We start from the raw sequence: 17,527 nt of genomic DNA, 5'->3' as shown, positions 1-17,527 counted from the left end.
AACTTCGAAGCAGTCTCAGTCGCTTACACAGATTTTCCAGTAACTTGCACTTTACTCAGCATGAACCTCCTGGAGGTCTCTAACTTTTATTCCATTATAAGTACTACCATTAGTAAAATTTTACTGTAGAGAGGACCATCTCCAGCACTGACCTTATACTTTGTGTACAAGTCCTCGAAATCAGTATCATCTGAAGCACCGATCCCCAAGGCGCCTGTAGTAGTTTGCTTTGCATCCTGTGCAGTGTCTTCTAGCTTGAGTGACACAAATAAAAATTTTCGTTATTAAATAATGAACATCTGACAAACTTGCACATAATTAACTTTACACACGATTTTACCTTGTCAGTGAGTATTATTCCTATTTCTTCCATTTTACTAAACACGCGTAGTCACTGCAGGAATACCAACGTCTTTGAACGAAACACTTGAATATCGTCGGAAATGCTACGTTTCGAACGTAATTTATCTACGTAGGTTGCACAATAATTTAGATATTCTTTACCAATAGTCTTAGTTTAAAATAGTAAAATTCGTGCAGTTAAATCTTCTCTTTTAGAACAAGAGGTCTCCTAGAAAACGCCACAGAAATTGTAGGTTTGTTTCATACCGAGGTTCAATTGACATTTGCGGTTGTTGAAACCTCTTTGGTTATAGCTGTTCAATTTTTAAAGCTTTGAATTTGGCGCTAACGTGTGTTGTTGAATAGATGACGTCTTCCAATAAATTTTAGGCGTGATGATTCTTACTGCTGTAAGGCATTAACATTTGCATTAATAACTGTAAAATATAAATACACAGAAAAAGTGCTACTCCCTTTAGCATATTGTCACTTACTGCCAATCTTTATTTTGGAAGCGATTTACTCGAGAGGAGGCCAGAGGATTATGCCCGTATTACACTGATGACTGAAACATAATTTGGCCAAAGATCTTCTATAAATCGTTTAACAGCGTACTGGGTTGCTTTCATCATATCTTTTATAAAAGCTTGAGTTGTAGATTTTATAAGAGATTGGTCAATAGTTGACAAGTTTAGTACGCACCTTGTAGCTTGTTCGCACTAAACAGGTGGACGCAACTAGCTAGCTCATGATTACATAAGAAAATCCAACTGTATAATTAACAAATATGTATGGACATTTATGAATAAAATAAATGACACTCCATCTGATGTTTGACATGAATATGACACTCGAAATAAGTATTATACGTATCCTAATTGTATGAGAAATGAAATACGACTAGACAGCCATTACTACAAGATGAAGACTTGTAGTACTAATAAGTAAGGAAGCGCAATCGTTTGTACACCTTTGTTGGGTTTTATTTCTTTTGCATGACTCGCTCAACAATTTTCCATTTGCATCTTTGCTGATACATTTATACATGTCGTAAGTACAAATAAATTGATGTGAAGAAGCACCATAAAAAGAACAGTTGGATGAAGGAGACCAATTCACAGATGAAAGCATTAGTATTCCCACTCGACGTTCTCACTCTCCTTGAAGTCGGGCCTTTTCTAGAGACATAACATGTACATGTAAATTCAGGTATTATGTCATTTCTGTAATAAACACATACATATTAAAAAGAAAGAAATACAAATTTTCAAAATAATTCTATTGCTTAAAGCAACATCCAAAGACTGTGTTATTTATAGTCAAATATAGATATTGAATGTGTGTTTTTCTTAGGATACGTTTCGCAAATAAGGCAGTTCATTCCTAGATCACTATGTGATGTGGAAAAGGGTATTCAGGGCTCCTCCATACCGATTTTGGCGCACCTGGCGGTTGTATTATCGGTAATGATGTCATCTGCGTTGTTGTCAACACTTCTAAAAGGCTCAGCCATTACGCGCAGTATGACTTCGGCTGCTATCCGCAACAAGATGATGAAGACGAAGCGAACGAACCGCATTGCCGGTTCGCTCCAGTCGATGGCGTCGACAACGTGTGAAGTCGGCAAGCCATCTCCTTTTTGGCCATCCTGCTACAACGACCACAATTAAAATTCTTCATCGAAATATATACATCAAGTGCAACTGATTGTTACCTACACAAATAGGATTACTTTTTCTATGCCGACAAGCATTTTACAAATGAGGAGCTGAGAACCTTAGGAGCCTAAAGCATATCATCATCGATTGTGAGATTGTAGCATCTGCTCATGTTTCTGACATCTGTTGATCCTATGGTGAGCCAGGTTTACCCGCGTTACAGGCCCACCCTGTATAAATAAACATTTGCGAAAAGCTGTCTCACTGGTTTATCCCATATCCACTTAAATTTGTGGTCGACGTCAGTGTGCTAAAGCTTTATGGTTCTCAGCGCCTCAAATGAAAATTAATTTTGGAATAGCGTGTAATAGTTCTTTGAAATTTTGGACTTCAAAGTCTCAACATTATTTGTGAAGGGTGTAGATACACATGTACCGTATTCAAAACAACTGCCAGTGCAAATGCTTCATGAGTAAAAAAAGTAGAATGTAGGAAAGAATTAAAGAACTTAGATTAGATTAGTACTTGTTCCATAGATCATGAATACGACACGTGGACCATGTCAGATTAATAAAAGGTGTCTATACAAGATATTACATTACACAACATATTACATGACACTTAAAATTTTTTTTCTTGGGTGGGAGTTAGGGAAATTACCCACTTGCTATATCCAAAAATTCATCAAATGAATACAAGGAGATGCCATGTAGAAATTCTTTTAATTTCCATTTAAATGCTATACGGCTATCTGTCAGACTTTTGATGCTATTTGGTAAGTGACCAAAGACTTTTGTGGCAGCATAATTAACCCCCTTCTGAGCCAAAGTTAGATTTAACCATGAGTAGTGAAGATCATCCTTTCTCCTAGTGTTGTAACCATGTACACTGCTATTACTTTTGAATTCGTTTGGATTGTTAATAACAAATTTCATAAGTGAACATATATATTGTGAGGCTACAGTGAAGATCCCTAGCTCTTTAAATAAGTGTCTGCAGTATGATCTTGGATGAGCTTCAGCAATTATTCTGATTACACGCTTTTGTGCAATGAACACTCTTTTACTCAATTATGAGTTACCCCAGAATATGATGACATACGAAAGCAGAGAATGAAAATAGGCGTGGTAAGCTAATTTACTGAGATGTATATCGCCAAAATTTGCAATGACCCTAATAGCATAACATAAGTAGCTGAACTCAAACGTTTCAGCAGATATTCAGTGTGTTTTTTCCAGTTTAACTCCCATCAATGCATACACCTAGAAATTTTGACTATTCTACCTTAGTTACCGATTTCTGATCGAAGTGTATATTTATTAATGGTGTCATTCCATTTACTGTGTGGAAATGTATATACTGTTTTTTGTCAAAGTTTAATGAAAGCCCATTTGCAGAGAACCACTTAATGATTTTCTGAAAAACATCGTTTACAATTTCATCAGTTAATTCTTGTCTGTTGGGTGTGATAGCTATACCTGTATCATCAGCAAAAAGCACCAGCTTTGCATCTTAGTGAATATAGAATGGCAAGTCATTAATATATATTAAGAACAGCAGAGGACCCAAGACCGAACCTTGCGGCACCATATTCTTGATTGTTCTCCAGTTTGAGAAATCACCAGTTTCTTGCATATTATGTGAACTGCTTATTTCAACTTTTTGCACTCTTCCAGTTAGGTATGATTTAAACCATTTGAGCGCTGTCCCATTCATACCACAGTACTTGAGCTTATAAAGTAGTATCCCGTGATTTACGCAATCAAAAGCCTTTGAGAGATCACAAGAAATCCCAACGGGTGACTTCTGGTCACTCAGAGCATTTAATATTTCATTAGTGAAAGTATATATAGCGTTTTCTGTTGAAAAACCTTTCTGGAAACCAATCTGACATTTTGTTAAAACTATATTTTTAAAAAGGTGTGAAGCTACTTTACAATACATTACTTTTTCTAGAATTTTGGATAAGGCAGTCAGAAGAGAGATTGGTCAGTACTTGTTGACATCAGACGTATCCATTTTTTTATGCAGCTGTTTAACAATGGCATACTTCAGTCTATCTGGGAAAATAGCCAGGTTCAGAGAGCTATTACATATGTGGCTAAGAATCCCACTTATCTCTTGGGGACAAGCTTTTATTATCCTGCTGGAAATGCCATCAATTCTTATTCTTGAGAGAGTTTATTATCTTCCTAATTTCAGAAGGAGAGGTGGGTGGAATTTTAATAGTATCAAATTGTGTGGGTAACGCCTCTTCCATTAACTGCCTTACATCTACTAATGAACATGTAGATCCTGTTTTCTCTACAAAATTTAAAAAATGATTATTCAAAATGTTTTCGACTTGTGGCTTGTTCTTTGTCATGTTTCCATTTGCTTTGATGGTAATGCCATCGTCCTGTACTCTTGATTGCCCTGTCTCCCTTGTAATAATATTCCAAATTGTTCTGATTTTGTTATCAGAGGTATTAATCTCAGAGATGAAGCATGTGCTTCTGGACTTTTTAATCACCTTTCTTAATGTAGCATGGTAGTTTTTATAATATTTGGCTGTTCTGGGTCATTACTCTTTCTTGTTGTTAGATACAATTCGTTTTTCTGGTTACAAGATATTTTTATTCCTTTAGTAAGCCAAGGTTTTTTGCATGGTTTCTTATAATTAGATTTAACTAGTTTATTGGGGAAACAGTTTTCATATTCTCTTACAGGTGTATCATGAAACAAGTTATATTTTAAATTAGCACTGGGTTCCTTGTACACCTCATCCCAGTCTAACTGCTGAAGATTTTCCCTGAAATTTCTAATTGTTGAGTCATTAATGGAGCGCACAACTTTGGAGGGTAGTTCTGAATTACTGACTGGAGCTATGTCATATAGTGTAACTAACTGAGCACCATGATCAGAAAGGTCATTCTCAACAGGACAAGAATATATATTTTTAAACTTATCTTGGTCTATAAAAGTGTTATCTACCAATGTGCTGCTGTCCTTTACTACATGAGTAGGAAAATTAATGACAGATATCAAATTGAAAGAACTGAGAAAGACTTCGAGGTCATTCTTCCTATTACACTCTTTTAGTGAATCATCACTGAAGTCCCCACAACTAATAATTTGCTTTCCTCTATCTGACAGATATCACAACAAGGCATCCAAGTTTTCCAGGAATAAATGAAAGTTTCCTGATGGGGACCTATATACTGTTACAATTATGAAAGAGCCCTCCTTCAGTTTAAGTTGACAGGCACATGCTTCTATACGTTGCTCTAGACAAAACTTCTTTGTAACTAAGCTTTTTACACAGTGATAACTTTTGACATATATGGCAACTCCTCCTCTCACCTTATTTTCTCTACTCATACGTGCAGCTAGTTTATAACCACTGATGTTTACCTTCTCCATATCAGACACAATGTGATGCTCAGACAGGCATAGTATATCTATTACACTATCAGATTCAACGTCATCTAAACAAACCAGGAGTTCATCTACTTTATTCTTCAATCGCGGAATATTTTGGTGAAAAATAGTGACATTATTTTTTACTTTACTTTTGTGAGAATCTACTTTTTTCTTAAAACCACCAGTATTTTGGTTAAATATGCTAACATTATTATTTACTTTACTGTTGTGAGAATCTTGTGAGTTTTGGACCTCTTTAGCACCTACCTGTCTGAACTTCTCATTGGACACTGATATTAGTCTAAAAAAGAGGTACATCCACGAGTACTAGTATCCCCCCTCATGGATTTCGCTAACAGTCCTGCCAGTTTACCCTTTCCTTTCCTATTGAGGTGTAGGCCATGCCTTGTGAAATCCTCCCTATCAATAGCCTCGACAGGAACCAATCCAATGTCTGACAGAGTGGCCGCCTTACACAACTGATCCCTCCATATTTACCCTCCTGACAGATCAGTTCAACTGGGGCTGATCATGCCTCACGAAAGCAGGCACCAGCCCAACATTGGTACGGGTTGTTGCCGAGGCTATTTTCACCAGGTCACACTCAATACTGTAGCCCTGATCCCTATCAATACTGTTTCTCACGCCACCCACTATCATCACATGATCCTGCTTTGAGAAACCCTTGCACAAGGAACCCATATTCTCTACCACCCGGGTAAGACATGCACTTGGCTTGAAGAAGTTTGTGACCTGGTACCTGTCATCTAATTTTTCCTGCACAATCTGGCCCACACCTCTTCCGTGGCTGCTACCTAGCAACGGAACTTTCCTCTTACTTTCTACATTTTTTTGAAACAGTTGGTTTCCTAGTGAGATTCTGTTCTGTCGTAACTACATCTACTTCTACTGGAGCCTCTTCCTTACTTAACTGTGGTAGCAAGGCCAATCTATTGGTTGTGCCAATTGAGAAACTGTCAGACACTGATCTCTTTCTGTGGCCCCTGTTCCCAGCTACCTTATCCCACCGCTGTTTACCCTCCTCTCCCCTTAACCTCTTCAATTCCTCCCTCGCTCTGTCCAAATCAGCCTGAAGGGCTCCAATTTCCTCCTCCTGTTCAGCTATAATCCTATCTCTTGAGCAAACCCTGCAAAAGAATGGAAGAATCTCGTTTGCTTCCCCAATTCCCACGCCGCTACAATTTCCCCATTGAAACCACCTGTCACAACAGCTGCACAAAACCCCTGAACTAACTTTCCTACTGCAGCTCACACACTTAGTTTCCATGGTAGCTTGGGAATTAGTTAAGAGATTTACTAAGTGATAACGATAATATATTAAATAAATAATAAAGGACACTAAATATGTTTTGGAAACTAATGCGTAAGTAGACTACTAGCAAATGCACTTTAATTTGTGGTATAACGCTAAATATGCACGTTAAAAAATTAGGCCTAAACAGCCGAATGTAACCAAAACGAACTTTTTGCGTTTACTGGAAGAATACGCAAATAAAAGAAAATCCTTTAATGGCAAGCTTGAAGAGCACACTAATGAACGTATTTAATCAGTTAATCTATAGCAAATGCACTTAAGATTGCGGTGTAACGCTAAGTATGCACACCCAGAAAATAAGGCAAAGCCACGAAATGTAAACAATTACTATTGGTTATCTCACTCCACTGTACTGAACATTGCCTTCAAAGAGATACTTAACACTAGTGCTCTAGCAGCTTTTGGAGCTCAGAAGTAGAGCCACATTAAATTTCTTGAAAGAAGCCATTATCCGGTATTAGGCAGTCTGTTCGACACAAACGCTTTACTTCAGCGGCAATTAGTTTACTTCGTCCCTTCGGAACTATGACACCATTACATACTAATATATTTCACACTGTGGTGTGTAGTCTTGTGAGATGTCAAATGGATGCTTATTCGGTAACGTACGAGAGTGGTTTTCTAAGTGTTGTAAAAAAGTAAGGAAAAATATTTGTTTTTTAAACAACTCTCCTTACTTCTCGACATAATCTCCTCTGAGGGATAACTATCGTCCAGCGATCGTCTAACTTTTTCATCCCATCAGAAAAATAAACGTTAACTGCAACTAGCACTTCCACATTTGATGAAAATTTCTACCCAGCAAGCCGCAGTTTCACGTTAGGAAACAGGAAGAAGTCACTTGGTGAATACCGTGAATGGAGAACCAGTTCATGCGCTTTTGCCATTGTTATCACTTACATGTGAGATGGTGCATTATCCTGGCGAAAGAGTATTCTATTGCGTGCAAACATTCGTCTTTTTTCCGCCAACGTAAATTTCAAACGATCCAACAATGAAGCATAATAGGGTTCAGTTATGCTTCTAACTCTGCAAAATACTAATGCGAATTATTTCCCAGACGAATGGAAAAACTTGTAGAAGCCGATCTCGGGGAAGATCAGTTTGGATTCCGTAGAAATGTTGGAACACGTGAGGCAATACTGACCTTACGACTTATGTTAGAATAAAGATTAAGGAAAGGTAAACCTACATTTCTAGCATTTGTAGACTTAGAGAAAGCTTTTGACAATGTTGACTGGAATACTCTCTTTCAAATTCTAAAGGTGGTAGGGGTAAAATACAGGGAGCGAAAGGCTATTTACAATTTGTACAGAAACCAGGTGGCAGTTATAAGAGTCAAGGGGCATGAAAGGGAAGCAGTGGTTGGGAAGGGAGTGAGACAGGGTTGTAGCCTCTCCCCGATGTTATTCAGTCTGTATATTGAGCAAGCAGTAAAGGAAACAAAAGAAAAATTCCGAGTAGGTATTAAAATCCATGGAGAAGAAATAAAAACTTTTGAGGTTTGCCGATGACATTGTAATTCTGTCAGAGACAGCAAAGGACTTGGAAGAGCAGTTGAACGGAATGGACAGTGTCTTGAAAGGAGGATGTAAGATGAACATCAACAAAAGTAAAACGAGAATAATGGAATGTAGTCGAATTCAGTCGGGTGATGCTGAGGGAATTAGATTAGGAAATGAGACACTTAAAGTAGTGAAGGAGTTTTGCTATTTGGGGAGCAAAATAACTGATAATGGTCGAAGTAGAGAGGATATAAAATGTAGACTGGCAATGGCAAGGAAAGCGTTTCTGAAGAAGAGAAATTTGTTAACATCGAGTATAGATTTAAGTGTCCGGAAGTCGTTTCTGAAAGTATTTGTATGGAGTGTAGCCATGTATGGAAGTGAAACATGGACGATAAATAGTTTGGACAAGAGGAGAATAGAAGCTTTTGAAATGTGGTGCTACAGAAGAATGTTGAAGATTAGGTGGGTAGATCACGTAACTAATGAGGAGGTATTGAATAGGATTGGGGAGAAGAGAAGTTTGTGGCACAACTTGACTAGAAGAAGGGATCGGTTGGTAGGACATGACCTGAGGCATCAAGGGATCACAAATTTAGCTTTGGAGGGCAGCGTGGAGGGTAAAAATCGTAGAGGGAGACCAAGAGATGAATACACTAAGCAGATTCAGAAGGATGTACGTTGCAGTAGGTACTGGGAGATGAAGAAGCTTGCACAGGACAGAGTAACATGGAGAGCTGCATCAAACCAGTCTCAGGACTGAAGACCACAACAACAACAACAACATGGTTCTAACTGTTTCGAAGTAATCTATGAGGGTTAGTCCTTGGGAATCGCAGAAAACAGTGGCCATCACCTTACCAGTTGACAAAATGCTCTTTGCCTTTTTCTGTGCACTGCCACATTATTTTGACTGCCATTTTGGCTCTAGTGTGTAATGATGGATCCAGGTTTCATCATCAGTCACAAAAAAATGGCTCTGAGCACTATGGGACTTAACATCTGAGGTCATCACTCCCCTAGAACTCAGAACTACTTGAACCTAACTAACCTAAGGACATCACACACATCCATGCCCGAGGCAGGTTTGAACCTGCGACCGTAGCGCATCAGTCACAATTTGTCGCAAAGTCTTGCGGATTGTCTTTAAACATCGCCGGAGATGGTGTTGAAATACTGTGCCGGAAGCACTTTTGATTCACTGTGAGCAGTCGCGTTAGCCACCTCGTACACAGCTTTTTCATAGCCAATTTTTCGTGCAGGATATTATGCACTCGCTCAGTTTAGATGCCTACTGTCTCAGCAATCTCTTGATTTTTTTTATTCGGCGTTCTTGCATTACCATATCATGGATTTCGTCAATGGTTTCCATTGTGGTGACTTCAACTGGGCCGCCGGAGCGTGCTTTGTCTTCGATGCTTGTCGGACCACGTTTAAATTCATTAATCCAAAAGTAAATAGTTTTCAAAGATGGTGTATAGTCGCGTGAACTTCGTGAAATTCTTTTTTGATTTGTGCGGCAGTCCAACTCTTCAGATGAAAATCTTTCATAACAGCGCGAAACTCGGTTTTCACCATTTTCGATTGTAGACGACACACTGACCAATTCAGATGGCTGTCAACAATGAACTGTAGGCTATACACTCTTTACGTCGACCAGTGGAATAATCAAGCTTCCCAACCATGACGCCGTAACAAAAATGTTCCATTCTCTCATGCAAAGTTACCAGACTTATCAAACCATCCTCGTATTTGTTGTATGGTACTTGATAAAGCCCAAGGGAGTGAAATAAGTGAATTGCGAATGTGTAAGCTATTAACTACAAATGGACTCAGTAGCGTCGTACGCATAGCTGGCAGTAACAGATAATGTGAAACGATCACATAGATCCAATCTTCTAATGGTAGGATGCTGTTATTTGGGAAATTATGAAAAAATTGCCTAAAAGCGCCAGTGTGGGTCGTGCTGGTTTATACTCGAGTTAAAGCCATCCATTTCAGGCTAATGAATACGTACGCACACAGGAGAGCGAATTTTCGCAGGTTTGATGTAGGTCGCGCAATCTGAGGTAGTGGACGCTGGAATAAAATGACCGCACTCTCGCAAAATTCTTTTCGAATGTTTTAAAACAGGATTTCGGCGAGGAATATAAATGAATCGTCTTAGAAATACTGAAAAATTAAATATATTTCTCACTTGAAGAAAGAGGCCAAGTATCAGGTGAAACCCATAACAGAAAAATCGAGAACTGGCTTTTCAGTGAGGATTCTAAAGTTGTCACCCCCCCCCCCCTCCCACACTCTTTTCCAAAAAAAACTCGACTGATCACCTCCACACGAAACGCAAGGATAAGGCTTGACTGATAACAGCTAGCTCAAAGGCAAACAAGGATCCTTCACATAGTACAGATGAAATGTAACGAGAAGAAACACTAACATATGACGTTTTCCTGGGCTTTATGTATGGCATGTCTTAGGATTTTTCATCCGAGTAGATCATCTCGTTGTTACGCGCATTATTTCGACTCTAACCAGTTTAGCAGCGAACATGCGTTAGATTATCGCTCGCATGATCTTTTCATAACTACAGTCAGTCTTCTAAGCACAGTGCGCAAAAACGGAAACGTGTATCTCACTGGAGAGACTAAAATTTACTGCGAGCCAACTGTAATGTGCCTTATAACATGAACTTCGCTTCTGATTTTAAAAGATTGGTGGGCTGTGGAAATAGACTACACAGTAACCGAGGTAGCCACAATAGGTATGTGCATTACTTTACTGCAAAGGACAGGCGTAATGCTCCGAACGTAGGGGAACTTTTGTATCATTGAAATTAGCATTAACGAGCATTACCTAAAATACGTATCGTTTCGTCCATCACACAACACAGTCTAAAAAGCAACAAACAAGGCGAAACCACAAGCGAAATAAAGTAACACTTATCGCCAAAGAACAAACCATAAGTCTTCATAAATTGTCGGCGCGCTCATGCAGACACCCAGATTTTCAGTCATGGTTGCCCATTCTTCTTTGTAAGGCGGGCTCTTCTGAAGCATAAACAAAGCCAAGTTCCTTGTATTTTCAGTTGAAACACAATGCTACTTCAAGTCTTCGATTCTGTCACTTACTAGAGAAACGATACGTCATAACCTGTCAGGAATTCACGTTTCCGAGGTTCATACTAGAAGATGTGGCGGATATTTACGTGACAAATTTATTTTACACCGCGGAGCATCAGCAAATAAAAATATGCGGTATTTTACTTTCTGTGAGCAAAACAAAAGACTAACCTTTTGGGTATTATCTCTGGTCTCGCAGTTTTTCAAAATTATTTCCGGCCGTTGTATTCTACAATTTAGCCTTTTGGAGGTATTGCTTCTGTACGTAAGTGAACAGTGTATTACAGGTTCTCACACGTACACAACTGCTCTATTGCTGGATACATGGCAAGTTTCGTGAAATATCCACAACTTTCGTAGATAAATAAAGTAACTGCTGTATATAGTTCGTTGCTTTGTTTTGAATAATCCAGCCAACCGAAAAGTAAGTGGTCGAGAGCGGTAATTTAACACAGGAGTTCACTTACAGACAATTTGCGATACTGATTATGTGGAAATGCACTGCGTAAGATCCATTCCCAAATTAATTCTAATTAATGAGATGATCATTTTCTTATACCGAAAAGAGAACACTGAAATAGTTACATGTGTGTGTGGATAGTTCGATAGTGGCATTTTCTGTTTGTGATACGTTGTTATTGTGATATTCATTCCAAAGACTGGATTAATGCAGCCCACCGTGAAAGTAGAGCCTGTGAGATCCTTTTCAGTTCTCCATAACTGCTGCTGCCTTGGCCAGTATATCGACCAGAAGCTTACTTAACTTACGATAATATATTGCAGTGCCTGTTACGATGCAAAGTGCCTTCGGACGCAGATGTATGCATGGTTGTCGATATTCGCAAATGCGAATACATTTTATGGAAGCTTACCTGGTCCACGCATGAGAAATACACTAACAGGATGTACACGACCCGGGACAACCGGGAATTCCGGGAAAAACCCGGGAATTTTTTCATCCGGGAGAAAACCGGGAAAAACCCGGGAATTTTTCGGAATTCCGGGAATTTTTCATTGTTTTAGCTTTCAGTTACATTTTTGTAGTTTTGACTGCAGAATTGATTCTCTAGCAAAGAATGTTATTGTATCCTGCTACTGGAGAATGATACTGCAGCAATAAAATATAAACGAGAGGGAAAAAAATAAAACTGTAGTGGCAAAGAAATGTGCATTTTACGACAACAAAACACCGTGCACGCACAAGCGTCTACAGATAGCAAAAATATGTTAAAGGCCGTAGGGCGCAGACTGTAATTCTTCGTAACAATAAACTGCTTGCTATGAGCATGACGTCACAACTGTTCACATTAGGTTCGTTTGACCAGTTGCCAGCGGTCTGTTGCGCATGCGCATTTGACTCGCGTATAAGCAGTACCTTCTCTCGCTTCCCGCTTCTTGAAGTTTGGCTGTTAGCTGCATCGGTAGTAGCAGCAAGCAGCCAGATGCAAACGAGAAAAAATTTTCTCGCGCGCCCTAGCTGCCAGATTCGCGCTTGCGCAGAGTTGTCTGAGTTGTAGTGGGGAGGGGGTTAGTCTCCACGTGACCCGTGTTTACGTTAAGTGATTTCGCTGCTTCTCTTCGTGTACAGCTCCCACGTCAAATGAAAACAAAACGGATTTCTGTGGCCGGGAGCTATCAAGTGAATTAAAATGCATTCACATAATTACAGAGGGCAAAAATATATTATTAATTTCAGTTTCTGATTTTATTTTCTTTCCAAGTTAGTAGCAGTCAAGCATTAATCGCCTTGCAGAAGAATGAAGCTATTTTTGCAAGTTTGCTAAAGAAATTCCGCTGAGGCAATCATTTTATTTGAAACGAAGTGTTTCATTTAACAATTTTGGGTACTTCCAACTGTTCGGTGAATTTCAAGTGCACGTTATCATCTTCTGCCATGTATGGCATTATGCCATAATAAAGAACCAAACATGAGATCGTAGAGTACTGGTACTCCAAGAAAATTTACATCCCAAAAACCACACTGAAAAGCTTAATATCAGATGTGACCTACTTCATTGTGAATCTGGAAAAAACCAATGTGCACTTCAAGCCGAATTATGCATTTTAGTATGATTCACGAAATTTTGATGCCTTTTGGAGTATCCTCTGATGCCCTGTTTCTTTTATGGTGTAGTGTAAGCTCTCTTAGTGCTTTATACACACGAACATGCGGGCTTCCTACACCACTGCAGTTGCACACGCACAATAATTCGTTTTTGGCGCTCTCTGGCAACTGGTAAATCGAACCTATAACTAACAGTATTGCGAACGGTGGTTAGAAAAGCGTTACTTTCAAAGTAAATTTCTTTTTACGCAAGATGAATTATGTTACGTGTGTGAAAGTGGGATGGATATCTAAATAACAGAGCATTCGAAACTGAACAGTTTGAGGACCAGCCACTTCAAGAATTTTGAGCCGAGGCATTTATCTCACAATTTTAAATTTACTGGCACATTTGTGTGATGTATCTTAAAGTATATCACACCAAAAAAAGACCAATACTACACGTGAAAGCTTAGCTTTTCTTGTAGATATACGGTACTGTGTACATTAATGTAAACCGTTAACTTTTCCTCTTGTGTGTTCGCGCTATGTAACCAGTAATCTTGCTAGTGGCTGACTATAACACGTGCCCTATGCTCTGAATAGCTGCTGTCATCGGCTGGCGAGATCTCGTGGCTTGAGATATGACTCGCTTACAAAAGGACATCACAACCTCGGTTGCAACGCTCCGGAAACTAACAAGCTGTGTTTGGTGCAATTCGAATTTATACTTTCGTAATACGAAAATATGCTGCGTATATGTTGCTGCAAATCAAAGGTCTTTCCAAAACTTCTCTGCTCCGGCTTTTCTTTTTTTTTTCCGGGAAGTTCTACGCGATTATATAAAACGTTAACCATTCAAAGGATTGATAAGTTTTACAGTTCCGAGGGAACTTTTTCTGTGCTAAGTGACAGTAGGTCGCCCGGGAAAAAGCATATTTTTTAAACGGGATATCCGGGAATAATCCGGGAATTTTTTTTCCTTGTCCCTGTATACACCCTGACTAAAAAAAGGGAAAGGTCAATGTAATATTATAAATTCATTTACGAGAGGTTGGTGAGTTGTCGACCACGGAGTTTGTACGACTATATCATACCAGACGTGTACAAATTCTTCTTGCAGCCTGCCTGCCTCTATTTGCGTCGCAACAATTAAAGTTGCTCAGTCTGCCACAAAGGAGACACGAGAGTACACGGTTTACTGCAGCACAGTGGTTAATTCCCGCATCCTGCCATCCTGATTTAGGTTTTCCGTGATTTCTCTAAACCGCTCCAGGCAAATGCCGGGATGGTTCCTTTGAAAGGGCACGGTCGACTTCCTTCCCCATCCTTCCCTAATCCGATGAGACCGATGACCTCGCTGTTTGATCTCTTCCCCCAAACAACCCAACCCAACAGTGGTTAATGCAGGCCAACCTTGGTTTCCGCTAGCGTGGCAAGCTTCGAAGGACCAGGACCCATTCAGCCTGAGCAGTTGACAACACGTTGTGCTATCAATCCAATATCACTAGCCAAGTATATGAGTAGTCAGTTTCACAGCGGCTCATATATCGTAACGGTGAGAGCAGCAAAATGAACAAACAACGTTTAAAGGAGACTTAGAAGAAATTAAGAGTTGGGGAATCTATACCAGTTGCAACAGAGCGCAAGTCCAACAGGGGAAAAGTTGTCGTGTGTTTAAGAGGCAGCTTCAAATAAATCGATAGGTGTCTCGCAGTGCAATTTGTGTAAAAAGTTACTAAACGTTCATTCCGGAAGCTAAAGTACGTTACGACATGTTTTTAAATTTGACGAAAGTTTCCTCACTCGTTAAGTATCTTGAAACAGGACAAAGATATAGTGGGTGACACGTGTGTGGAAATGCGTGCTAAGGGCTTCAGACTATTTAGCGGTATGCCTATATAGGCCTTATAAATTTAGGGCAAACATTTATTGAAATAGTAAAAAAAAAAAGGCTCAGTAGATATTAATAACCACATTCTGGTGCTATGCAACATAGTGCGAAGACAACTTAGTATGAAAGGAAAGCGTCTTCTTTCAGACATGTACTTTTTAACTTTTAACATTGCAGCGCGTCAGCAATCGTGGATAATTTAATGATTATAAAGAATCCACCTCGATTGCAAATAGAAACCGGATGTTGACCTATGTTTCGGCGCGGATAACCACGCCTTCTTCGGAACACACTAAAACTACAAACTGCCTAAAGAGGCATGGTCTTTTGGGCGTTCTGTATTAATGTGGGACCACGTCTCCTTAGGCAGTTTGTAGTTTTAGTGGGTTCCGAAGAAGGCGTGGTTATCCGCGCCGAAACCTAGGTCAACATCCGGTTTCTATTTGCAATCGAAGCGGATTCTTCATAATCATGTACTGTTTAAACTAACATAATACGAAAAACGAACTTCGTGTTTGCTAAAATGCATTTGTGGAATTTAGAAAGAACGGCTTTGGCCTCTTAGAGTGAATTCAGAGAGTCCTGGGAAAAGTAACAGGCATAAATGGTCTCATTTTTGTTGGAACACACTAAGGTTGCGGAAATTAGATCACAAAACCTGACTTAAGCTGGCGTTGCGTTATAATAGACATCTTCAGGTTCTGAGGTGAAAGAACCTTGACTATGGGAGATGGTTCTCATTACCACAGAAAACATGTACTAGAGGTGACCTGATGATGGTTCGAATTGAGAATAGCCGGTACTAGTGGAAAGAGGATAAGTTGCAGAGAAGAGGGAAAAAGGACAAATAAAATACACCATTTTTTGGCCTACAATGAGCCTCTGGTATATTCATCAACTTTCGAACCTTACTCATAACACTGCAGTGAAAGCGTACAGAAAAAATTGCTACGTAGCCTGGCAAAGCGGGAGGACGGGAGGCAAGCAAGATTGCTTGGGCTGGGCATAGCTCGGCTTGGTTGGCAGGAAAGCAGCTTGCCCTTTCTGCTGATAACGTGTGGCAGTTTGCCTGCCTGGCTCACACGCGAGCAAGGGTAGGTTAAAAGCGGAATGTGTACCCCTCTGTACCGCACGCTAATCCTGCCACATATGGACTACTGTTGCCTCTGTAATTGTTCGGCCACTGATTCTGCTCTACAGACCCTTGTCAGATGCCAGTATAAAGCCATCAGGTACTGGTCGGGTGTTCTGCTGTCAAAGCCTGCTCTTCTTGTTGAAGCTAACGAGCCTCCTCTCGAACTCAGAAGGTAGCATAAGGGTGTAAGTAGGCTGTTTATGTTTTCTTATTGGCAACGTTACATAGTGCTCTGCATGAAAATCACTGGCTGTGCTGTGTGCAGTCTGTGGCTAGTTTGCATTGTTGTCTGCCATTGTAGTGTTGGGCAGCGGCAGCTGGATGTGAACAGCGCGTAGCATTGTGCAGTTGGAGGTGAGCCGCCAGCAGTGGTGGATGTGGGGAGAGAGATGGCGGAGTTTTGAAATTTGTTATACTGGATATTATGAACTGCTATATATATTATGACTATTAAGGTAAATACATTGTTTGTTCTCTATTAAAATCTTTCATTTGCTAACTATCCCTATCAGTAGTTAGTGACTTACGTAGTTTGAATCTTTTATTTAGCTGGCAGTAGTGGCGCTCGCTGTATTGCAGTAGTTCGAGTAACGAAGATTTTTGGTGAGGTAAGTGATTTGTGAAAGGTACAGGTTAATGTTAGTCAGGGCCATTCCTTTGTAGGGATTTCTGAAAGTCAGATTGCGTTGCGCTAAGAAAATATTGTGTGTCAGTTTAAGCACAGTCTTGTATAAATTGTTCTAAGGGGACGTTTCAAGGGTTCTAAAATATCTACTCGAATGCGCAGACTTTGAGCAAGATTCTTTGTTTTCGAGGGTTTGGATGTTGACAGAGAAATACTTTACTAGTAGATGCAAGTTTGTAAAGAATCTTCCGTCACTAAGGACACATCTGTTTTGATGCTTCACCAAAGTGTCAGCGAATCGCAACAGTTTCGCACCATCCACGTTTCATGACAGAATACAGGAATACAAACACATATTTAGACATTATAAAAGAAATTATTCAGATAGTGAAGGGTGACGAAAATTTAATAGTCATGGGTGGCTGGAATTCGGTAGTAGGAAAAGGGAGAGAAGGAACTGTAGTAGG

General features: G+C 39.7%; 1 protein-coding gene across 1 annotated transcript in view; it reads right to left on the bottom strand.

The window, feature by feature from the left end:
- The window catches only part of LOC126106783 (26S proteasome regulatory subunit 6B), a 42,410-nt gene extending 41,916 nt beyond the window's left edge, over window positions 1–494 (bottom strand). Inside the window, exons 1-2 of the mRNA XM_049913164.1 lie at window positions 341–494; window positions 153–254 (exon numbers count right to left, since the gene is read on the bottom strand). Of these exons, the coding sequence (XP_049769121.1) occupies window positions 153–254; window positions 341–373 (135 nt within the window). The 5' untranslated portion in view covers window positions 374–494. The remainder of the gene's footprint in view (window positions 1–152; window positions 255–340) is intronic.
- Window positions 495–17,527: the final 17,033 nt, after the last annotated feature.

Source organism: Schistocerca cancellata, chromosome 10 (assembly GCF_023864275.1).
Source record: "Schistocerca cancellata isolate TAMUIC-IGC-003103 chromosome 10, iqSchCanc2.1, whole genome shotgun sequence".
NCBI lineage: Eukaryota > Metazoa > Arthropoda > Insecta > Orthoptera > Acrididae > Schistocerca > Schistocerca cancellata.
The sequence above is the reverse complement of the archived record's forward strand: the minus strand, read 5'-3'. Positions and strand labels throughout refer to the sequence as shown.